The sequence below is a fragment of the Phyllostomus hastatus genome, unplaced genomic scaffold (genome assembly GCF_019186645.2).
Source record: "Phyllostomus hastatus isolate PE091 unplaced genomic scaffold, TTU_PhHast_1.1 phas_contig_86, whole genome shotgun sequence".
Taxonomy (NCBI): domain Eukaryota; kingdom Metazoa; phylum Chordata; class Mammalia; order Chiroptera; family Phyllostomidae; genus Phyllostomus; species Phyllostomus hastatus.
The window spans coordinates 63461383-63487179 of NW_025333977.1; the positions used below are offsets into that span (position 1 = coordinate 63461383).

At 34.7% G+C, this 25797-nt stretch overlaps 1 protein-coding gene across 3 annotated transcripts in view; it reads left to right on the forward strand.

Annotated features, from left to right (window-relative positions):
• EPHA3 (EPH receptor A3) overlaps positions 1-25797 on the forward strand; it is a 338848-nt gene that overhangs the window by 194409 nt on the left and 118642 nt on the right. For 2 of the 3 annotated variants that reach the window (XM_045851756.1, XM_045851757.1), the window contains exons 4-5: positions 17627-17782; positions 18469-18804. In XM_045851756.1, the coding sequence (XP_045707712.1) occupies positions 17627-17782; positions 18469-18804 (492 nt within the window). Of the gene's footprint in view, positions 1-17626; positions 17783-18468; positions 18805-23371; positions 23425-25797 lie in introns of those variants that run through there. The other variant, XM_045851758.1, reaches the window with a different exon arrangement.

The following is a 25797-nucleotide window of genomic DNA, read 5'->3' on the forward strand; positions in this document are numbered from 1 at the left end:
TCTCCAAAGAAATAACAAATTTTGGTGCACCCTAGGCTAAATGTCAAATTACAAATTGCTTAATTCCAACTTTCTTAGTTCTCATATTTTTAATATTTTATTTAAAGTATTTTATTTTTGCTCACACTTATGTTGAAATTATTGACTGGTAATACCCATATATCCAATTTATTACTCCCAATATCTCCGTTACAGTAACATTTACCTTTTCTGCTGATTCCAAAATATAAACAATTTTTCTAAATTTCTATTCATAAATGTAATTTTTTATTCTATTTTTTCCTATAGCATCTAACCACATTTGGAGAGAGGGATAGAGAGTAGGATGGTGGGAGAAAGGTTGGGAGAGAGCTAATATTGTAGCATAGCATGTGTACTAGCTACTGGAATGTATACACACAACATGTATGTATGCATATGTGTATGCATGTATCTATCAGAGTGAATTTGTTTCAATAAATATTAACTACACATTTTTATCAGGTAGTGTTAGCATATCTAACATATAAAGATATGTGTTGGACAGAAATTAATTCTGTTTTTCAATGGATATTCAGTGTGACGGGACTGAGAGACCCATAGAGAGATAATGGGAATATGATATATTAAGACTGATGAATAAGCAAGAGTTAAAATTACAAACAGAAGAATCTCATAGTTACTAGTATGCTAGTCAAGATGGTGAGAAAAATGAAACTTGCAGAGGCTAAGGACCATGATATTACCCAGTGAAGCCCTATCTAGTGGAGGGGCCTTAGCCCAAAACCTTTCTGTCCAGAGACAAGCTTATCCTGTGTGTGAAAACGGGGGCCCCAAAGAGTATAAACCAATGCCTTAAAATGTTGAAATAGTTCCTGTCTTTTAATGCAAAACTACCATGTGAATTCCAGACAAATGAAGATTAGAAGTTTTTCAGCAGAAGCTCACGATATAACATCTTCCTTTTAATATGCTTCTTAAAAAATATCTGTAGATGTAGCCCTGGCACCGTGGCTCAGTTTATTGTAGCATTGTCTTATAAACCCAGGGATTGTGGGTTTGATTCCCAGTCAGAGCACATACCTAGACTGAGAGTTCAATCCCCATTCAGGGTGCATGCAAGGGGAAACCTATCAATGTTTCTCTCTCACATCAGTGTTTCCCTCTTGCTCTTATCCTCCTTTCCCCTCTCTCTAAAATCAGTAATCATGTCCTTGGGTGAGGATTAAAAAAAAAAACCATCTGTAGAAATGAACTTAAAATACTCTTAGGTATATCTCTACAAGTAATGGTATACATATACATACATATAAAATATTTATAAATACCAGTTCTGATATTTACACATATATACATTATAGAAATATATATATATTTAAACAATGGCTGTGTTCAAAATGTCCAGGATTCTGGACTAGATAATTTTTGATATTAAAAAAGTATAATTTTATGAAGAAAGACTCATTCGTTTATTCATATTATTATATTACTTGTTTTATTATTAATGTTTAAAAGAATGATAGGAATACATGTAAGTGCAAATAATTCAAATAAAAATAAGGGAAGGCACCAGATATAAGTGCCAACTCCCTGCTGTTATCCCACCATGGAGCCCAAGCCTTTCAGTTCATCTGCAGCAGTAGCATTTAGCATCATCTGCATGGCCTCTAGCTGTGGTCAGAATAGTGTTCATCTCATGCTATTCCCTAGTGTCCCAAAGGTGTTTAATTTTCAAGTTATAGTTGACACAGAGGAATAGAAATTCAGCAATTGAAAGAGCAACTTGAGATAAGAAACTAAAGGTGACTACGGGGATATTATCTTTGCTTTCGGGGAAACATTTTCACCAGTGTGATCATTGAATCATTTTATGTCATCTTCTAAGTGCAGGACCAGTGTTAAATAGGTAGGAAATCTGTTTATTCTAGCATATGGAATTTTAAATAGAGCAAACTTGTGAACTTTTTTTAAAGCTACAGAACTATGTGAAAATAGTTTTTAATTCTTGTTTAAACTTAATTATATGCTTATTTAGGACCTTCATTAGTAAAAATCAGTGATCGGGTTACCAGCAATGAATATAGATATATAATATTACGATAAGTATTTGGAAGTGTTCTGAACTCCTGAAAAATCATTAATTATGGAGCATGTTATTATTAGCTAAAATTATTTTATTCAAGTGATGAGCAAGTAACAACCTATCTCTGTGAGTGGTTGCTGTAGGGTAAAATTGAAAAAGGATTTCTAAAACACAATGTCATCCTAGTTATTAAAGAGCCAATCCTGTACCTAAAGTAATCAGTGGAGGAGGGAATGATGGATGACATAAAATTGAGCAGAGTTACTTGTTTTGTTATTACTTTAAAAGAAGTTGACACCACTGGCTTTCATATTAGAATGTTCTCAGATTCAGTATGACAACACATATGTAAAGGAAAATATTATCAAAAGTGCATTAATCCAAGGTAACTTGACCCACAGAATTTTGTTAGCTGATCTTTAAGTTCTATGCTGTGAGCATAATGAAAGCAGCATGTGAGTTTAAGGAAGAAGATCTAGTGTCAAGTGCCTTGCCACCTCTCACTGGCTAAGGGATCTGGGACAAGTTCCCTCCATGTAAGGCAGTACCCAGATATGTAGGGCTAGTCAAGGCTGGAACATAGGTTTATTGTTTCCAGTTTGGGGTTGCTCTTCCTCCTACCTGAAAGAGTAGAGTTAAATAAGGAAACTTTGCTTATATTTCAAAACTAAAGTAGTAAGTTAAAGTATTTAATCATTTAAATAAAGTATATTAAAATATATTTGCCCCAGGAAAATATCTGAAACCACTTTATTGAGTCAGCATTTTCCTTAAATGTCTACTATTTCTTTAGAAGCTCCACAATATTTTACATATCTGTTGATTGCTTTTATGTCTGAAGAACATTTAATTTATTGCCATCTGTGGATAAGCAGAAAGGTTAGAGAGAAAAAGAAAGGAGTACAATAGAGTCTTGGAAGCCAGTTTGGACAAAGAAACAGGTTTAGAAGTATAAATAAATTACTGTATATAAAATTGAATCTTTAAATATTGAATTAGTAAGTGACTTAGAAATAGTCTCCATGTTGTCCTTCATTTGAAGAATCAAAAAAAATGAGAAAGATTAGTTAAAATGTATTCTATAATGCCATTAGCTTCTTAAAAGAATATTATTTACAAATCTGAGCTGCTGTTCCTAGTGCTATGATAATTAATGTATAAATGTATTGGCTTCTGTTAATTTAAATCTATAATACCTTAAGCAGTATGGGACTGAAGTATCTCATTTCTGAGGTTTCAATTGCTATAGAGTTAAGTCCAGAATTCTGTTAGTATTATATAAATTCTAGCATAAGCTATTTAAATGAATGTGTTTCACTAGAAAAGTCCATTTTTAAAAAACAGTAACTTTACAAAAAATAATACATACTTATTCAGGAGAGTTTCCTATTTGGCACCAAGGAATTATTCAAGTATCCATTGGGTCTTTAGAAATAATGCTGTGATCACCTAAAAGAGCCTGCCAATTATTCCCATATGTGAATGTGGTTTTTGTAATCTGGACACTTATCCCCTAGGATTTGGACTAATAGCTCTAGCCTTTTACTTCTCATTAACTGTCAGAAAAGCTATCAGACAGACAGAGGAGATATTGGTCAGTGCCAAAATAATAAAAATTTGGACAAGTGGCTGAAAGTTGAAAGGATCAGTATCACCTTAGCAACAGTCTGTACTTATGGACAAATAAGACTCAGGAAAACTAAAGAATTTTAAAGTCAGATTGTATTTTGATACTCAGTAAAGTAAAGCTCCTTCAAGATGTGAGGAAAAGATGTAGAGGGAAGTCAGCCAAGTTTGTCAGTGTTTCCTAGTGCATTTAGCAGCCAAAAAAATAAAAAAATAAAAATCGTCAGTATTGAGGGTGGGAAGAGTGAATCTATATAAAGCAGCAAAAAGGTTTTGAACTACAAAGTGAAGGTAATTATTTCAATTACCCCTGAGGGGAACCCATTTAGCTTTGGTCAGTCCTTCCACCAGTAAATGCGAGGATTTCAGAGGAAAGCAAAGGCATTAGTTATGTGTGACAAGATAATGTGAAATATCAACCAGCAACCAAGGGCAAAATATTGCTTTGGCAGTCTTTGTTAAAGAAAAAGAATGTATAGACATAATATATATGTCTATGGAAATCTCCAGGGTCACAAAAATATAATTGAAATTATTGGATACAGCAAATGATTGGTTGAACATCTATCAATAACTTTCTTGGACATGTTCTGTTTTGTGATCTATATTTGTGAATTCTCTGAAAAATACAATTCTGCCAGAGAAGAATATTACAATACTATTCCAGGGAGAAGTGAGTGCCTAATAAGTCTGTATAAATAGAAAACAAAGAAAAGGCAAATGTGGCTAATATTTTCAAACACTTTGACAATACATGGATTTGTGTCTTAGATTTTAGAAATTTTGGTATATTTTATGTAAGCATCTAATTATATATTTATGCTTACTAAGTTTTAATATGTGTTTGAAACATATTATACTCTCTTCATTCAATTCTTACAAAATTGTATAGGCTTCTTTCTTTCCTATTCTCATTGATGGATGCAGAAACTGAGACATAAAGAGGCTTTTTGTAACTTGTTCAGTTACATAGGTAGTAAGTGGAAGAGTCAAGATTTGGACCTGAGTGGTGTAAACCTATGCTCTTAGTAATTACAATCTGCACACCAAAAGAGTATCTCTTCTTGATTTACCAGAATTGCTGTTACATTTTAAATTGTTGGTCCAATAGACATGATATTTTTCGGTTGATATGCTCATAGTTTTTCCCGTTCGCTGATTTGAAAAACAGTATATATTAGCAAAAATATACGATTTTTAAAAATAGTATATATTAGCAAAATCAAGCAGCAGTTGGAATCCATGAAGTATAGTTTTTTTCTGTTTTTGAAGTCAAGTGTCTGGGTCATGGGGAGATCAAAATCAGTATTCTGGTTTAGTTACCACCCTGTTCTGAGAAGAATCACCTAACTCAGTAAACACACTTTTTTTTATTGGAGTTATTGGGGTGACATTGGTTAATAAAATCATATGGGTGTCAAGTGTACAATCCTATAATACAACATATATATATATATTTTTTATATATATATTTAAATATATTTTATATATATAAATATATATATATATATATATATATATATATTTTTTTTTTTATTCTGTGCTCATCACCCCAAGTCAGGTCTCCTTTCACCATCATTATCTCCATTTACCCTCTTCTATCTACCCCACCCCACTTTCCCTCTGGTAATCACCATGCTGTTGTTTGTCTCTGTAAGGTTTTTTTTTTTCTTAAATCCTTCAAGACACTTTAGTTTTCTAATGTATTTGTATTATGGGAGATTTTTCCAGTATTTTATTCTTGTATTCATTTTACATAAAAAGGCACTCTAGTGACTGATTATGTTTGCTTCTCCGGAAAGATTTTCTTGATAACCATCTTAACCTGGTGTCAATATACAAGTGACTTTATAACAAAGAAAATGAAATATGTCATTTTCCTTAAAATGAAAATATTGGAATCTGTGTCTTTGCAGTACAGACTATAAATACCTCACTGTTTAGTATAGCAAATACTAACATGGCTTACTCAGTACAATATATAAATTAAAATCTGTGTGTGTGTATATACATACATACATACATGTATCTCCATTCATTCCCTAACTCAGGAAGTAGGAATAACACCTAACTTGAACAAGAAAGTTGTTCAAGTTGTCAGTTCTTCCACATTATCCTCTGCATCCACTCTATTTGAAATATTATCAATATTATGTACATAATACATCCCAAATGAATACATGTTTTTCTGTACCCATAACTATTCTCCATCTATATCTAATAACATAGAGAAAGCAGAGACTTTATTCTATGGTAAGCAGGTAGCTTAAAAAATCCTTCACAAATACCTGTGTAGCAGACCTACAATAGTTAAGCATTTTCTGTTTTTCCATTTCCAATGCCTGGCTTTCCTTCCATCTGAGCCATCCACCTGGCCAGACACAGGCTTGACAAATTTCTGAAGAAAATTGTGCATGAACATCAACTTCTCTGCTTTTGGTATTGACAAACATTTATTGTGACAAAATGACATAATCAATTTTCCTGTGTGCTCTGTGACACCTGTCTAATGTTTTCAGAGTCACACCATATAAATTTGTTACATTAATTCTTGGGTGCTGGATCCATTGCCAATCCTACATTAGTTGTAACTTCTAAATTCACAGGATGAGAAGACAATGAATGCAGGACCACTTAAATACCGGTGTCTAGTGGGCCTTCTGATTTAGATTTCATTTCTGGTTGCAATGTTTAATAGTGGGATAAGCAGCCAACACACCTAATATCATTAAGCCTCAAGCATATCCTCAGGAAAAATGGTTAATACCTGTGTCACATGATTGTTTTAAGTACAGAAATGAAACACAATCCCAGTGCTAGACCTGGAAGAGATTCGAGTTATATGGTGTTAATTATATTACATGGAGTTGAGAACTATTTTCTTCAGGTAGTTAGATTTAGGGAAGATGATGCAAAGAGGTAATGTAATCTGATATTTCAAAGTCTGCTGGGATAAAATATGACTCAGTGTCTCATTCCCTTCCAATCCCTTAGTTTTCTAGTCTCACATACAAGATCTAAACCCCTAAATTTTCAGATTATATGAAGACAATAAGCAATTATCCTGAATAAGCTTCTCAAGTCAGTCAACAAAATTTTAACAGTAATTCCAAAGGGTGGATAGAGTATATCATAATCTCTGCCCTGGAGAAACACTGGCAAAATGTACCCAGTGATCTAAATTAGAGAAACTCACACACACGTATGTACAAACACACAGGCATGATGTGGCTATTTTAACACACACAAAAATGCACCCATTTTCTCCCCTTTCTCTCTCCTTCCCTCTCCCATCTCTCATTCCTCAATTTCCACTCTCCTCTTTCTGTCTCTCTCTGTGTCTCTGTGTCTCTCTTTTCTCTGTCTCTATCCCAACCACATCCTCCCTTCAAGCGGAGCATAGATTATGAAGCCTGGTTATGGGAAATATCAAGTGTGAACAAAATATGGGAGACAGACTCCTACTGTTGTCCTTCCTCCTTATGTTCCAGAATCCTAGTGTGTCACAGTTATTTGTACAAGAAAAGAGAAAATAGTTTTCAAATATAAGAAATGTATTTTAATATTCTCTCTGTACTATTTATCATCATTTCCCCATTCTTTCTGCCCTTTATCTCCTCCTCTTAGGTGAATTTATTCTTATCCTTTTCATTGAAATGCATATATCTTTCAAAATGAATATAAAGTTCTAGGATATAGAGTCATAACTATGAAGAAAACAATGTTCACTTCCACACTTAGAAATTAACCATATTAATGAATTCAAGCCCACTGCACTTTATTTTCATAACACCATAAATACTACTATCTATTGCTGTAGGACCTACACATGAAAGTTTTCTATATATTTTAAGAAGATTCCTATCACCTTAATTGTGGAAGCAGGGTGGGAGTGCTGGATATATATATAATATTTTATTGATTATGTTATTACAGTTGTCCCATTTTTATACCCCTTATTCCCCTCCACCCTGCACCCCTCTCCCACCAGCATCCCCAGCTTAGTTCATGTCCATGGACCATACATATAAGTTCTTTGGCTTCTCCATTTTCTATACTGTTCTTAAATTCCCCCTATCTATTTTGTACCTACCATTTATGCTTCATATTCCCTGTACCTTCCCCCATTCTCTACCCCCCACCCTGCTGATAACCCTCAATGTGATCTGCATTTCTGTGATTCTCTTCCTGTTCTAATTGTTTGCATAGTTTGTTTTCCTTTATATTTTTAGGTTCAGTTGTTAACAATTGTGAGTTTGTTGTCATTTGAATGTTCACAGTTTTGATCTTCTTTTTCTTAGATGAGTCCCATTACCATTTCTTAAAATAAGGGCTTGGTGATAATGAAGTCCTTTAACTTTATCTGGGAAGCACTTTATCTGCTCTTCCATTCTAAATGATAGCTTTGCTGGATAGAGTAATCTTGGATGTAGGTGTTTGCCTTTTATAACTTTGAATACTTCTTTCCAGCCCCTTCATGCCCGCAAGGTTTCTTTTGAGAAATCAACGGATAAGCTTGTGGGAACACCTTTGTAGGTAACTGTCTCCTTTTCTCTTGCTGCTTTTAAGATTCTCTCCCTATCTTTAATCTTGGGTAATATAATTACGATGTGCCTTGGTGTTTGCTTCCTTGAGTCCAACTTCTTTGGGACTCTCTGAGCTTCCTGGACTTCCCGGAAGTCTATTTCCTTGGCCAGATTGGGGAAGTTCTCCTTCATTATTTTTTCAAATAAGTTTTTAATTTCTTGCTCTTCTTCTTCTCCTTCTGGCATGCTTCTGTTTTGAATTTTGGAATGTTTAAACTTGTCCTGGAAGTTCCTATGCTTCTCCTCATTTTTTTTTGAATTCTTGTTTCTTCATACTGTTCTGGTTGAATGTTTTTTCTTACTTCTGCTCCAAATTATCAATTTGACTCCTGGTTTCCTTACCATCACTGTTGATTCCATGTATATTTTCCTTTATTGCAGTTTGCATAGACTACACTTTTTCCTCTATTTTTCAGCTATGCTCAACCATTTTTTTGAGCATCCTGATTACCAGAGTTTTGAATTCTGCATCTGATAGGTTGGCTATCTCTTCATTTTTTAGTTCTATTTTTGGATCTTTGATCTGTTCTTTCATTTGGACCATATTTTTTTTCCTCAGCCCACCTGTTATGTTGTAAGGGGCAGAGCCTTAGGTATTCACCAGGGCAGGGCAACCCACACCACTGTGTAGTGGGGCTATATGTGGTAGAGGGATCAGAAAGGGAACAGTGGCATTTGCTTGGCTTTCAGCAGATTTCACTCACTTCCCCTGCTACCCACAAACAAATTGGTGCTGATTTCTAGTGGGTGGGCTTGTGTACATTCTAGGACCCTGTGTGTTTCTCCAATGAATGCTCCTGTGAGGTTGGAAGTTTCTCCTGCCACCACAATCCTCACAGGTTTTTGCAGCCAGGGGTTTTGAGGCCTTATTTCTCTGTGCTGGAACTCTGGGTTATGTGGTGTGTCTCACTCCCGAGTTGTTCCTCCCAGTTTATCCACACACAGGTGTGGAACCACTTGGTCCACCTTCTGCCGCCTTACAGTGCATCCTCTTTACTCTAGCTGCCAGTCTTCACCCCTTCAACCCTTCAGAATGAATATTTCTTCTTTAACTCCTTGGTTGTTGGACTCCCATACAGTTCAATTTTCTGTCAGTTCCTTGTTTTTAAATTCGTTGTTGTCCTTCTTTTGGTTGTGTGAGGAGGCAAGGTCTATCTACCTATGCCTGCATCTTAGCTGGAAGTCCTATTTTTGCATTTTTGACATACAAATTAGAATACACATGCACATTTAAAACATTTGAAACCTCATACTGACATATTTTTTAAAACTTTTTATCTTTATGCAAATAGAAACATCTTTATTTAACAAGAAATACTTAATTTTATGGAAAATTAAAATATATGAACTTGCTACTGACCCAATTATGAACACTTATGTCTTTCTAAACAGTTTTAAAATAGATGGTACATCTAATTTTTTTGAACACTAATTTGTCTAACAGTTTTGCTGATCTTATGGGCATCTCTTTATGATAGTTTTCATGGTTTTCTTTGGAAATCTGTTCTTATCCATTCAGAGAATAAATTTCAAAATATCTTGAGTAGAAATTTCTATCTTGGAGCAAATATTTATCATATACATAAATAATAAAGAAAAAATCATATAATTACATTAACTAATTTTTTTGTGAACCTTATGAATGGTTGTTAGCCATAAGATACTCAAAGCCAATTTTAAATTGAAAATACCTCCTAGTTGGTAATGTTTTGTGATTATAAAGTGAATTCTCAATGTATATATGACACTTTAGGTTTATTTTAAATCCACTCACTTTTTAACCATAATATTATCAAACGGTTCAGTGTAATAAAATTCAAAAAATAAAAAGAGGCTAAAAAGCTGATAGGATTATATGATATGTAAGGTGTACATGCAAAGGTTGTAGAGGTATTTCCCCAGGATAAAAATCAACAATATTTTAAAATAAACTTATTTAACAAGTTTAGATAAGTTAAGGACACACAGTTCCTCCTTAAATATGGAAGACAATTGAAAAGCTGGCTAAACACAATGTCCCTAGGACGAGGGGCTGTTTTCTCATTCCTTTTGTAGCAAATGTACATTGGACAACTTCAGTGTTACTGGCACCTGTCTTGCTTGCTGTGATGGAGCAACAACAAACACAATAAAGTCTTGTTACTGAGCTATCTTTGAGCCATACTGGATTGTGATTGATTCTGTTGTGTTAAATGGTGTGGTGGCATTTTGCCTTAGGTCTTTTCTATTGAACAGTGGAAAGAACAGAAGAAGGAAACACTTGATCACTTTGTAAATGCTGCACATTGCAGGCAGGGTTTAATGACTGAACATAGCCACTTCCAGTGTATTGAAATGCCTCTGCCTTGCCTCAAAGCATTGTACCTCTATTGAAATGGCAAAGAATAGAGTTCCTGTAAGATTGTAGAGTGCAGCTCATTTTGGGAATAAACAGTTGCTTTGACCTTGTCCCAGCAAATAAACCCTGTCAGACCTAGAATTGCAAGGCCAGGAAATCATCTGTTTAGTCAGTGCTGGTTCTGGTGATTAGTTAGTGTTTATGGCTGGGAATTGATAATATAGCCCTGTGTATATGAAGCTAAGGTCTGAATACTAAAAGGGCCCTATTTACCAACAGCTTTATTTTTTAATTTGAAGTTCGTTCAAATTGAAATCAGCCTTTTAATCCTTAATTAGGACCATGTTTTCCTTTAAAAGTCAACCACATTAGTCAACTGGAGACAAAATTCACTTTGCAACTGAAAGGCTGTCTACTTTCTTTCAACAGTAGCCACCATGGTTTACTAAGTGCATTCGTTTTCCTTTCTCTATGGTAACTTTACCCATTCTCTGTATGAGCATAGCTCAAACCCATCAATTACAACTTAAGAGGAAAACTGGGCTATGTGCTTTGGGAATGAAGCCAAGATTCTGTCTTGAAGTGTTTCTATAATTATTAGTCATTGTATAGGTAGTGCTCATAATACTCCCTATTTCATACTTTCTTTATTATTTTCCAAAGCTGGCGGTTTGTTATTTTACCCTACTATTGACCCATAGTATTTAGTTCCTGTTTTATTGTTACCTCTTCATAAATACAAAATCAGCAGATTCCAAAAATATTTTTAATTCATTCACTACAAATTGATATTACCTTGGCTTCCTTCTATTATTCATATGCTTAGTGTTTCTCAATAGAAAACTAACATTTGGCAAGAGTGTCATAGCTTTGTTCCACTGAGGTCCATTCTAGGGTTTTTTTCATAAGTTTGGGGTTTGCTCAATAAATGAGCATGCATACCTTCATTAACTCAGCACTTATAATACAGAAACTAAAAGCCAGATTAGCAAGGATAAGGCAAGTCAAAATTTACTGCAGATTAACAAATGGGAAATATATATTCTTTTAAATTGTATTTTTAATACTGTCCTTGTTTCCCTTGCAAAGAAGAAAAAATCATCTTATATTTTTAAAAATTTAAAAGAGTGAAATTTAAAAAATTTAAGAGTAATATCAATTTTAAATTTTTATGCATTCCTACAGATTACGAAACTTCTAACATTCTAATTTACAATGTCCATATAGGAAGATTATCATTAAATAGAGCTTTATTATGCTATTGGTTAAGATGAATATATAATATTAGGGAATTATTTGTATGGCTCTCAGTTTACCTTTTAATTAATCCAATTATGAAGTAGACTTGTCTTTTGAATACATACTGATCTGGTACTGGAAAACACTGTAAATATTAAAGTTTATCATTTCTCATTGAAGTATATTTCTTCTGAGGTCAGAAGAGAGCCTCAGTTTTTGTCTTCTTGTCCCTATTTGATTTAATAATTTAAATGATTAATTATAATCCTCAAAGCAGTGAAGAAAGTGAACATAATTTGTTGCATTCTTTTCTTTAAAAAAATTTATTCATTTATTTTTTAGAGAGGAAAGGGAGGGAGAAAGAGAGAGAGAGAAACATCAATGTGCAGTTGCTGAGGGCCGTGGCCTGCAACCCAGGCATGTGCCCTGACTGGGAATCGAACCTGTGACACTTTGGTTCACAGCCCATGCTCAATCCACTGAGCTATGCCAGCCATGGCTTTTTTTTTTTTTTTGCATTCTTTTCTATTTAGAAAGTTCTAGGAATCTTACAAATTTTGATACACTTTTATTATCTTCTTAATGTTTCTAGCCTGAAGAGTTTTAAAGACAATTTACTCAATACCTGTCATTAATAAATGAGGAAATTAAAGTCTAGAGAGGATAATTGGTTGCAAGTTAATTACTCACAAAAAGTGCACCTCATCCACTGCTAGGTCCTGGAAAATGTGATCACCACAGGGCATACAAAAGAAATAGGAATAACTCCTGTCTCTGTATTGCTGAGGTCTAAGCTAGGAATAAAAAATAACTACCAAGCAAAACTTTAGACATACTTATAGAAGAGGGAGTCACTATTCCAACCACCTCATTAAAATTTAAAGACACCTGGTCAGTGAATTTGTGATAATACCTATCTAGGAGAATAGACTAGATCAAAACCTGCATTTCCTCTTTCCCAGCCCAGTGTTCTTCCTATAAGATGCTCAAAGCACCTTGAAGTACTAAGATAAAAATAAGAAAAATTTGAAATTTCTTGGTGAAGATAACATAAAAATGTCATCTTGAAAAGTATCTTAACACTGATTTACATTCTCAAGTGAGGAGATCCATTTCTAAAATAACAATGACGTACAGAATAGCCTCCTCTTTAAAGCTTGAACTGTGCCTTTTATCACTATAGTACTGAGCACAATAAAGTGTCCAGGTCATTTTAGATCAATGCATGTTTGTTCAATGGAGTGAGTTAATGAAATTCAAACATTATATGAACAGATCTGATTCCTAGTAATCCATGATGATATCCAATAGAGTTTGAGGTGTTATCTCCCATTTTAGTTGTCATTATCAACACAAAATCAAAGATGAGAATTCTTGCCACACTTAACTAGTTGAATCTTTATTATGGTAAGGATATAAAACATATCTCAGACCCCATACAAAAAAGGTGGCAATTTGTCTCCATTTAAAGGATCTTAACCTGCTTAATTACTCTTCGGTTTTACTACCCTGGGACTGAAATCTATGAATAATTTTACCAGTATCTGACTGATACAAATATGTTCCACTGGGAGAGGTGAGGAAGACATAAATCAGAATTCTGTCACTTTGACAGCAGAGTTTTAATGCGTGTAACCACCCTAGTCAAGTATTACTTTAGTATCTGGCCTACTCCAGCAAGGACCTTGACCATATAGCAGAAGTTCTTTATTTAAAACCTAAAACTGGATAAACCTGAGTTAATATTAATTTGTTTACTCTTCCTGCCTGATCTCTGTTTTCCTTGAAATTCTGTAATAACTTAATTAAGACTTCTCTTAAGTAATAAAAGAAAACAAAACATATTTACTTTCTACTCATTGTGTGGATTTTTTTAAAATATGCTGAATTTTCTCATTCTATGAAATAATGCTTAAATGAGAGAAATGTTTAGATTGTTATATCACAAGTTTTATATTCAAGGTAGGTAAGGGGGTGCTTTCAAATTAAGACCATAGCTCTTACCATTATAAGCAAAGATACTAAAAGATAAGTATTTATGCCATTCAAGGTAAAGTTTCAAATTCTTTTATAATAATATTTTGAAGATGAAGAAGGTACAAGAGGTAGATATGTATTTAAGCACAAGTTGATTTACTATAAGGGAGAGAAATTATTTATTGATTACAAAATTTTTAAAGCAAGTATGTTGTATAAAGAATTTCCCCTTACACATGCTTTCTACCAGTGTAATAATTTTGTTAGTAATATAAATTATTCAGTTATATTCTCAAATTTGTTGAACAACTTTGGTGGAGAATTTAGAGATCTTGCTTATAGCAAGAAAGGGAGCATTTACTTTATGCCTCTCACACAGAGTGTGTCACTGTTTTTGAAATTGACAGACTCCCTTCGTCCTTCCAGCTAAAACCACTCATCTGCCCATAACAGTGTTCGACATCAAATAGAATATCTTAGAGAAAGAATATTAGCTTTTCCCAAATAATCTTTTACTAAAAATAGATGTAAAATCTTGGATTAATGTAATTAAATAATTTTATAGATGACTGTTCCTCAATGTCATACCAACAATTGAGAATTTGGTAAAAAGATAATTCATGGTTTTAGAGAATAATTTACTTTTAGTAAGTGATTTATGTAAAGTTAAAAGCAGAAAAATCTCTTGCTTATTCCCACTGTCATTGAATATCTTTGTGATTGTGAGCATACTACTTTTTCTGCTTCTGCTTCAATTGTCCATTCTGTAAAAAGAGTAGATTAACATCTGATTATTTTAACAGAATGGTTGAGATTTAATTGAGTTTGTACATATGAAAGTCCTTCAGACAGCGTCTCCAAAATTTAAGATATAGACTCTAGCGTTGTATTCTCATAGCGTTGGTATTTGATGAATATCTATGAATTTGTGGTTGAAGTCTGTCAGCCAGAAGATGAGAGTGGGCCTGTCCCTGTGTGTCACCTAATATCCTGGATTGCAGTGTCCACTGAAGATTGTAGAACATACAGGCTGGCCGATGTGATCCTTAGTATCTTTCTAGCTCCATTAAGCAATGATTGTATTTAATCAATACATCTCAACTAAATTCTCTTTGTCTTTTATGTCAGTTAAAAATGCTTTCTGGTATGAGTAAAGGCAAATTTGACCACAGTGACTTAAACAAATAAGCTCTTATTTGTTGACATTATAATAAATCTTGAGATAGGTGCTTGCTGGGTCAACAAGTATAGAGTACACATCTCTCTGATTTTCTTGGCTTTTAATGTATTGTCACATGTAAGCCATTATGTCCATAATCAATTCTGGAAAAATGTAGATGAAGTAGAGATTAAAAAAAAAAAGAAAAGCTATTCCAAAGACTTTCATCAGATTCCCGTTTATATTTCTTTGGCCATAATTCTGGCCATTCATCACTATTTTCAATGTAGTCTAAGTAAAGGGAGCACTGAGTGGGATGCCATTCTGAACAAATCAGGATTCTATTAGCAAGCAGGAAGCAGAGTTTGGATGTTGAGTACGCAACCAACTGTACCCACCACATTCCTCTGCTTAACAGTTTGTCTTTTCATGTTGATCTATTTGTGTATTTAAATATGCTCTCACAAAACAGCTCCAGCCATCTTTTCATAGTCTTTCTCAGATGAGATTCCTCTGTGCAGTCTCCTCTAACAGCTCAAGCAGAATGGGGTGCTCGCTCATGTGGCCTGCGTTAAGGTCTGGGGCCTATTTCCAGTTTCAGGGGACCATGGGGACAGACAGCATTAGAGAATTTACATCTTTAAGGTTGCCCAATAGCCTGAAAAAGAGTAAATGATTGACAAATATTTATTAAACTTTGTGTGTATGGGCCTGCCTATATTGCACTATTGTCATCTGTAAGATTATTTATTAATAATTAGGTCAAGTCTAGGTTACTAACGTGTATTAACATTCTTAACTTCTAAGTTCATTAATTGTAGTTATTACTGATCACATTTAAGTTACTACAGAAATCCTGGCCATAGTGTTGTAGCTAAGATGTCATTGTATAACTGTCTTGTCTTAAGTATCACATAGCATAGTTATTTATAATAGCAACAGCAAGTGATTGCTTGTTTAGCAAATACCTTTATGCTAAATGTTTTAAAAAACCATAATAGTTCCAAATAATGACCCATAGGTAAACTTACAAGCAAACACAAGAACAGAGCAACTTAATCTTGAAAGACTCAGTAATGCCCCTTTGCAAATTTAAAGGCACTTCAATGATGAGCTAAATTGAAACCAGAAGTTAAGTGCATAGTTTATTTATACTTTATATAATTTCCTCTAAGGCAATATAACAGAAGATATGAGTAGAACTTTCTAACCAATGCTTACAGACAATGTTCAAAAGTTTGTAAACCTAATCCAAGTTTGGTTAGGGCAATAATCTTTTTATTTTTGGTGGCTTTCAAGTGATACTAAAAATTGTTCAGCTTAATGTAACATGGTCCTAGAGCAGCCATTCTTAGTTGGAGCTAGTAAACAAGGTGAAATGAATGACTGCTGTCACTTTATGATTCTAATTGTTTGTCTTGGCAGTGTAATTTCTCAAGAACCTTGTAGTAGGAAGATATGCTATTATGGATATAATGCATCTTCTTTAAAAATGCATTTAATGACTATAAAACTTAATATTTGTCTATACAGGTTTTACTTAAATGCAAATACCTATTCACAGTAGAAGCTGATATAAGAAAATTCTGGAATTCAATAATAAAGATAATTTATAGGGCCTATTTTATATGTAAGTACTTTATATCATCAAATTTTAGTGTAGCACTGAAATTGAGTTATAGAGATTCAAGAAATTACTCCTTTCCAGAGATATTCTGAAGGACCCCCCAAATTTAGACCCAAATCCTTTCCTCAGAGGAATGCCAAAGAGCTTCTTGCTGGGATTTTCACCATGAATTCAGTTCTCAATGTAATTGTGAAAGTGGATCAAGCAAAACAGTACAGCATTTTGAATTTAATATCAGATTAAATGAAAAAATAACACAATGGAGCTGAAGTCAATATTTAGTAACCCATTCATTCCATTAAAAAAAAACAAAAACAAAAACACGTCATTCAGAGACATGGTCAGAAAGAAAGAAAGTAACCAGAGTCATTTTAAAAAGCTTTTAATCTAGTAACAATTCACAAATATGTCAGTTTAAATAGAAATTGTACCTCTCTAGATTTGATACATAGAAAAGAAGATATATTTATTTAAATAGAAATTGTACCACCTTATATATCTGAGATATAGACAAGGGACTATATTACACTCTTTGTCTTAGGCCACTACCACAGAATGACACTGCCGAGACAGGAAAAGAAAATTCGAGTTCATGAGAACTATAAGAGGGCATGATTTCTTCCTACAGTTGCTTACAACTTGTGGAGATGAATTCGTCATGTTCGAGCAGGGAGCAGCTACATGACGACATGGCTTTGCTCTATTTTCTCCCCAAATACCACAATGCCAAGGAAAGCTGCAAAAACATGAGCTGGAAATTTCATCACACTCTCGTGCCAAAATAATCTAAATTTTGTAGGGGTTTTTTTCCCCTTTAACATTTGGTGCAAACTCAAATGTATATGTGGAAACACTACACTGAGCCATGTTTTTTGCTTCTATAAGTGCTGGAAAGAAAAAATTAATTTTTAAAGTGAATGCATGTCCTAACATCCTGAAATGTATTTTACATATTTCAAACATACATTTTCAAAATGACTACAGAATTGTAAAAGAGTAATTTTGTTTGTAGCTTGTCGACCAGGTTTCTACAAGGCTTTGGATGGTAACATGAAATGCACTAAGTGTCCACCTCACAGTACGACTCCTGAAGATGGTTCAGTGAACTGCAGGTGTGAGAATAATTACTTCCGAGCAGACAAAGACCCTCCATCCATGGCTTGTACCCGTGAGTAGTTCTGCTGCAACCCATGCCTCCATGTTTGTTTTATTTTGTATTTTTCTCCTTGTTATTGTGTTTCTTCTTTGTTTAAATCATTTGGCCCATTTCCTGTGCTATCCATGTGCAATTGAAAGCTTTCTCTGCTTCACTGTCCATGCTTGGCTCACCACAAATGCAACATTTATCACGCAAAGTGAATGAATTTTTAAAGTACTTCCTGCAATAGGATACCCAGAAAGAAAGAACGTTTTCTGCATCTTGTTTTAGATTTTGCATTGTATTAGATAGGATAGAGAAGGTTACAAGCATGGGAATTGTGTTTTTACATTTCTATTCCCTCTTGTTTATGTTGGTCATAGGTCAGAGGGGAAAAGAACTAAGATTTATAAAACTAATACTAAAGTTTTCATAACTATTCACAAGGGCATTGAATTTAGTGGTAAATTTCTTTGTTGAACTTACTGAATGCATATTCAATCTTGAGTCAAACCTCCCCCACTCATAGCTTGGAATGTACAGTGCTCTTGTATCCATGTGTCTATAATCTCATGGATCCTCTAAGGACAAATTAAAAGTGTATAATAAAGACAAGATGGTTATTTACCTCTTTTGGTTCCATTGTAAATTATCTCTTTCCCTTGTAGTAGAAACCAGAAGTGAGGCTCATTAATCTTTGTTGAACTACTTTGCAGGACCTCCATCTGCACCAAGAAATGTTATCTCTAATATAAACGAGACCTCGGTTATCCTGGACTGGAGTTGGCCCCTGGACACAGGAGGCCGGAAAGATGTTACCTTCAACATCATATGTAAAAAATGTGGGTGGAATGTCAAACAGTGTGAGCCATGCAGCCCAAATGTCCGCTTCCTTCCTCGACAGTTTGGACTCACCAATACCACAGTGACAGTGACAGACCTCCTGGCACACACTAACTACACCTTTGAGATTGATGCCATTAATGGGGTGTCCGAGCTGAGCTCACCACCAAGACAGTTTGCTGCAGTCAGCATCACGACTAATCAGGCAGGTGAGTACGAGCTGGATGCTTCCCACTCCTGCGTTTCAGAGGCAATTAAGAGTTTTGACAGATGGAGGTGGGAAAAAGGTGAGGAAAAATGATTTGAAAGAACTTCAGGATTTCCTCTTCACTTTTAGACAGTTATGGTACATTAAAACTTTAATTCTTCAAATGAAAATGAATCATATTTGTTAGATAATTTTAAACTAATTCAAACCATTGCAACCCAATTTGGAATATTTAAATATTGGGGCTCTGGAAATAGTACTTGTGGGTCTCTTCAAAGCATTTTCTTATTTCTAAGAATTTAGACATTGAACCTTAGCTATGAAAAGATTATGGAGGATATTTAAAATTTGAGTTAGCTTTACCTTAGTTACAATTGTGTCAGGGGTTTTTTTTGATGAAGTTATTCGGTTATTTTATGATTGTCACTCTGAGTATTGTTACTCAGAAAGTTATAATTCTCTGGTTAATTAAAATAAGAAACAACAATTTTTTATTCAGTAGCTAAAAAAGAAACAACAATTTTTTATTCAGTAGCTAAAATTTGTATTTAAAAAGTCAAAATATAAAATTTGTGGAGAAGCACAGTGAAAAAAGTTTTGGTGGAGAACATTTAGAAGCACTGATCTAAAAAAAAAATCCTGGAGTGAATGGTTAGGTGATTTCACCAACCATATTTTCCACTGACAATCTTTTCTAATTAAAAACATGCTACACTGGCAGCTTGTAAACATGTAATGGAAAAACGAAACAGGCAAACTTCTCACCTTTCTTGCAGCCACCACATTTCTTTTTTCTTTACTGTTAGTACATTTTGTTCTTTCAATCACTTGTGAAATCTTCTATGTCTTTCCTAGTTCTCTGATAATTCTTGTGACTTTTAAAATAGTTTTCTCTAAAGATGTGGCATTTGAAATTATGGGATTTTAACTGTGATTCTCTCAAACATATAGAAGTGCTATGCTTTACAGAGTATATAGAGACATACTAATGCTACTCCTTTGAGATAAGACAATCATTTCTCCAATGTTGAAAACTGTGATGAATAAATAATAAAGTTTCCTTTTGGAACCAACTAGCTTGTGCAAAGTTAGGCTGACAGACATTTATGTACATAATTGTTGTTACAAGGTATCATAACTAAGAATGTGTTCCAGACAGTTTAATGCAGAGATAGTAGTGTATCATTTCTAAACAAACAAATAAAGACTGGAGTCAAAAGAGGAGGAAAGGGAGAGACAGGATGCACCTTGGACTACGTACTACAGACACTTGAATCAGCTTCCAGGTGCGTTAAGCCCTAAGCTAGAAGTCAGGATCGAGTGTAAACTCTGCTCCTTTTCTGCATTTGGCTAAAATTTGGGAGGTCCCTCAGCTCTGTAGTAGGACTTGCCCTTGGCTCTGGGAATATGTACCCTGAAGGCCTTAGGAAAAGGGAAATGAGTGATGACTAAGTTCTCCATCTGATGGAAGAGGTGGTAGAGCTGTCAAATAACTAGCCAAAAAACCTCATCATTTTATTTTCTCTCACTTGGCTGGCTCAGTGATATTAAACTACCAAAGCAAACAAACAATGGGTGCCATCCAGGACTAATATTCAGCAAGTCAGCACCTCTATGACTCTGCTGCTTGTGAAAATGTTGTACTACTTCTATGTTGGTTAGAAGTAGTTTTAACTACTTCTGTAGGTTAGTATAGAAATGCATTTGTCCTGGTTAATTCCTCCAGTACCCTGAGTAGCCTCCTAAACCCAGAAACTCAGATCCACCCAATCCTCCCTTGCATAATCTAGCAACTAAAAGTGTGAATCCTGACATCAGAGGGGTTTCTAGAGCTCTGTGCTGGGTCTGCGCCCCCTTGAGGGATCTATGTCCCTGACGTTCTCATTGATAGATATTTTGAATATAGCCCCTGACAGGGTCCATCCTCAAATCTGTCTCTTTCTGATTCTAGACTCCTCGCTTATTTCTACTTTGCTTCTACTCTCTCTACCAATCAAAATTGTACACTTTTAGTGGTGTCATGATAATATATAAACTTTATTTGTGGAAAAGACGTGACTTTTAAACAAAGTGCACTGAGTCATTACGTATTTCAATTTTGCTTCCTGAATCTGTAATTTCTCCTACTTCAAGCTAGATCCTGGACCAACTAATGTAAGTTTTTGCTTTGCTTCAGTTAATCATATTTAAGCTTTGTAACTAATAATATTTAAAAATGTGTGACTTAAGTTTATTTAACTATCTTCCATAACAGGAAAGAAAAAGAGTAATGCTATTGCTATGTATCACATGATTATAGCTTTTCATATTCAATGAACACAAGAATTTTAAGAAATTATAATTATGTGGCAAATGGCTTTCCCAAATTCTATATTTCATGCTGATTTACTACCTTGTTTAAAATGAGAGCATCAATCTGTGTTATAATTATCTCCTGAGTCAAACAGAAATATATAAAAACAAGCAAGAACTCCTTGTATCCTACCTTATCATCAGCCTCTGGCTTTCTGACAGTACATTTATTGGGAAACGAAGAATAGTTTCAGATATATACAGTGAATGAACCTAGGGGAAGTGGCAGCAGCCAGGAGCAGACCAAGACATTAAAAATAAATGGGGTTGATGCTTTGGCCTCCCAGTTACAAATCACAGGGCAAGACAGAGCTTCAACAGGGATGATATCAGTTACTCTTCCTAAACCCACTCTCTTTTTTATATAATCACAAATTTATCTACAATATGCATTGCTAGGCATTTTACAGATTTATTTATCTCAGGGTTTATGTATTTCTGTGTGTGTGCATGGGGAGGCAGAGGTCTTTGTTCAGTCCTTAAATCCCCACAGTTAAGATATATAAATAAGATTAGAAGCAATGCATTTCTCCAGAGAGTGTTTCTTTGTTTTGCTTTATTTTTGTTCTTGTGAAGGTTAATGGACTTGTAGCCTTAAAAAATGAACTCCATACCACCAGAAAGATATGACTGTGACAGATATGATTCCATGGTGTTTAAATTACTTCTAGCTTATCTTTGACATGGACATAAAGGGGAAACGTGAATGTGTCCCTTTTAATATAGTTTGTGAGATTGAGCTAGTTGATATTTTTGATAATGGTTTAAAAGCCATGAGATGACCACATGATAAGACACCTTCTAAATGTAGTGGATTATGTTGTAAATTCCAATGTTACTTCTCAGCGATCTATACTTTCAAAAAGTATGTCAGTGAGATTTAAAAAAAGCAGCATCTATATAAAGATAGTATTCATGAATTCATGAGCCAAACATGTATAGAAAGAATTGCAGATTGCAAAGCAAAACCGTGAAGTCATAATTTAGTATGAATTGCTACTTCATGTATTCATCTTTGAATGAATATATTCACTTTTCAGTTCTAGAAACAATCATTCTGAAACACTAGCAAAATATCTATTTCTGTTTATTCTCAACCTCCATCATAAAATCTGCCCTTTTTTTCCCACCATCCTGTAACATATAATGATCTCAGACTAGAATAGGGGGCACTAACAGAGAAGTTATGGGCATACCATTTTGGGATCCAGCCCTGCTCCTATTTTACAGCTGAAGAAACTGAGGTTTGAGAAACTTTTTCACTGTTTTATACAGAACAAACTTCCACTTAAGCCTCCCAACTCCAATTCACTTTCAACTTCTATTTTCCTATTTTTTCTGCCGTCCTGGCATTCATGCACATGTCTACAAAAATAAATGCTGCTTTCGAGACAGAGAGGAGCTTTGCTGGGAAAATCTGCTATAACCTATGCCATCCACAATAAACTTGGTCCTCAGTTCTCAGCCATATATCACAGGGTTTCCGAGGGCTATTCTGCAAGAGACCCTCCTTATCTCTTCCACTCTCCCCCAAAGCCAATCTCATTTGTTTACTCCCTCATTCTCCACCGGTGATTTTCCCTTCGTGAAACTGAGATTTATAGTAAGGAATAGATATTTGGTTTTGATCTCAGTTTATGGCACAGAGCTCCTAAAGCCCTTGGAATTTCCTAAGAGATAAGGACAGTAAATGTATATTTTGTTATTCATAACAATTTCTTTCAGCCTACCTGAATTAATATTAATGAAGTGACTTTTGGAAAACCCTTAAGGATAAGGGCTGGTTGCCAGTTGAACTAACCCTGTTATTAGAAGGTTGGACCTTTCTGTCCCCCTACCTCCCACCCACCCCTGGGAAGGGGAGTGGTGCTGAAGGCAGAGTTCAGTCTCCAATGGCAAATGATTTAATCAGTCATGCCTAGGTAATGAAGCCTCCTGGAGAGCCCAAAGGAGGTCATTCAGAGATCTTCTGCACTGGTAAGCACATGCAGGTGCTGGCAGGGGACAGACCAACTGAAAGCATGGGACCTCTGTGCCCCTTGTCCCACACATTGCCCTATGCATTTCTTCCATGTGGTTCTTCCTAAGTTGTATCATTGCATAATAAACTGGTGATGTAGTAAGCTCAATGTTTTCCTGATTTCTGTGAACCACTCTAGCAAAAAAATGGACCAGAGAAGAAGGTCATGGGAATCTCTCTTTCTTTTTTTTAATAGCTGGTGAGTCAGAAGCCAAGAGAACAGCCAAGACTTGAGACTGGCATCTGAAAGAGTCAGAGGGAGTCTGGTTTGCCTGAGTCCTTAACCTGTCAGATCTGATGCTAATTCCGGATAGATACTGTCCGAGCTGATTGAGTTATAGATGTAGGACACTGAGCTGGTGTTGCAGAATTGCTTGATGTAGGGGGAAAAAACCCATACATTTGGTGACTAGAAGTGAACTGTTCCATGAGTGGAGCATTGAGAGTGTGTTTTTCCTCTTACACCCTAACTTTTTAAGACCATAAAGCTTAAGAATGGAAAGGAAATGCCACTCTCTCCTACTTCTTTAAATAGAATTTCTCCTTTCTGTACTCCCTAACTTCTATTGACCCCTAGTTCTCCTAAGCAAATCTCCTCCCCTTGTACCATCTTTAACAAGTACTCTCTCAGCTCTTTTTTCTGCCATTTACGTTGCATAGGTTGTTCTTCATCTTAGATAAAGATATAAATAATTAAATCACAAAAGAAGCAATAACAATAAACCATTAAGTGTGGGCAGGCATTATAAATTACTTGAGTCTTCCAAGATTTTATCTTAATTTCTCCTAATTTTCAATGTATGATTAAATATTTTAATAAAGTAATTCTTCCTTCACCTTTTATTCTCTCATTTATAGTGCAGTTTGGTTTTTGCTCTCACTGGACAGCAAGTGACCTCTTGGCAAAAGTCATGATTTCCTATTTGTGTCTTTATGTTATATTGTGAAGAAGGATGTCAGTTTCATTCAGGCATAGACCTTGTCTGATGTGCTCATTTGTGTCTCTTTTTCTTAGAACAATGACTTCCAGCCCTTGTAATCACTCAAATATTTACTGACTGATGAATGGTTGTGTAATGGAAATTTCCATCATTTGAAAATTAAAACATGTCCTTCCTTAAACCACTTTCTCTTCTTATTTTTTTAAATTGATTTTAGAGCAAGAGGAAGGGAAAGAGAGAGGGAGAAAGAGAGATTGATTTGTTGTTTTATTTATAGATGCATACATTGGTTGCTTCAAGTATATGCCCTGACAGAGGATTGAACCTGCAACCCTGGCCTACTGGGATAACTTTACAACTAACAGAGTTACCTAGCCAGGGCTTCCCTTAACATTTTCATCTCTACTACTAAGACCACCGTTTTCCCAGTTTACCAGCTTTTTAAAAAAGATTTTATTTATTTATTTTTAGACAGAGGAGAAAATAGGGAGAAAGAAAGGGAAACATTGATGTGAGAGAGAAAAATATCAGTTTCTTCTCCTGTGTGCACCAACAGGGGACTGAACCAAAACCTGGGTGTGTGCCTTGACCAGGGATCCAACTGAAGACCTTTCCCTTTGCAGGACGGTGCCCAACCAGCTGAGCCACACTGGTCAGGGCCCAATTTACCAGATTTTAACCTTAGGATTCATATATGGTTCATCTTTTGCTTTTAAGAAGTTCTCACATGCTGCTGATTTCTTAAAATCATTTTAAATCCTCCTACCTTTTCCTCTACATTTAGTGTCAGATTTTAAATCTCTAGTTATAATGTTTATAAATAAATAATGTCATAGATTATAATAGTCACTCTTTTAATTATATTGTGATGCTAAGACAGAAGAGACTTGGAACTGAAATATATTCACTTAAATAGAAATATCCTGCTGCCCAGTACCTTTTTTTCACTGAGATATTTGTAAAAAGGGTTAATGGGTCAACAGGTATATTTAAATGCCTCTTTTATGTTTGCATAATATATGCCTCAGCCATTCATAAATTTATAATCTAAGTATAGACTTTTAAAAATTTACATAAATCAAATAAACTTACACAAAATACTATGTAATTAAATGAGTTAAAAAGTGGCAGTTATTTTTTTGGAAAACATTGAAGAGTTTAGATGTACTTTGAAAAACAAAAGTGTATTAGGTAGTTGTAAGGGAAGGGAGGTATATGTTTCACAATACTGGAGCCAAGTCCTTTGGGTAACAGTAAAGCTGGGCTGAGAAGAGGAGACAGATCTTGTTAAGAGGTAGGCATAGTTATGAGATGCAAAGCAACTTGAATGAGTACAGATACACATATTATGTGGAAGAGTAACCTAAATTAATCTGTATTTTAAGAAGCTTAATCTTGAAAACAGCAGGGAATGAAGTCAATAAATATAATTTTTAGTATGGGAATGCCTGAATTACAATGAAAGAATGAAATAAATGATGTCATTGATATAAACGAATATTAGTGTTATCTGCAATTATTATTTTCAAGTTTAAAATGCCATTTAAAAATTTTGAGTCATATCAATCTAAAAAATATTTTAGAATTTGTTGTTTTCCTGCCTGGATTCCTGATTGATGACATTAAATTACCATCAGTCTTTGGACTATTTTGCCTTGGAGTCCTGTAGTTAAATAAACAG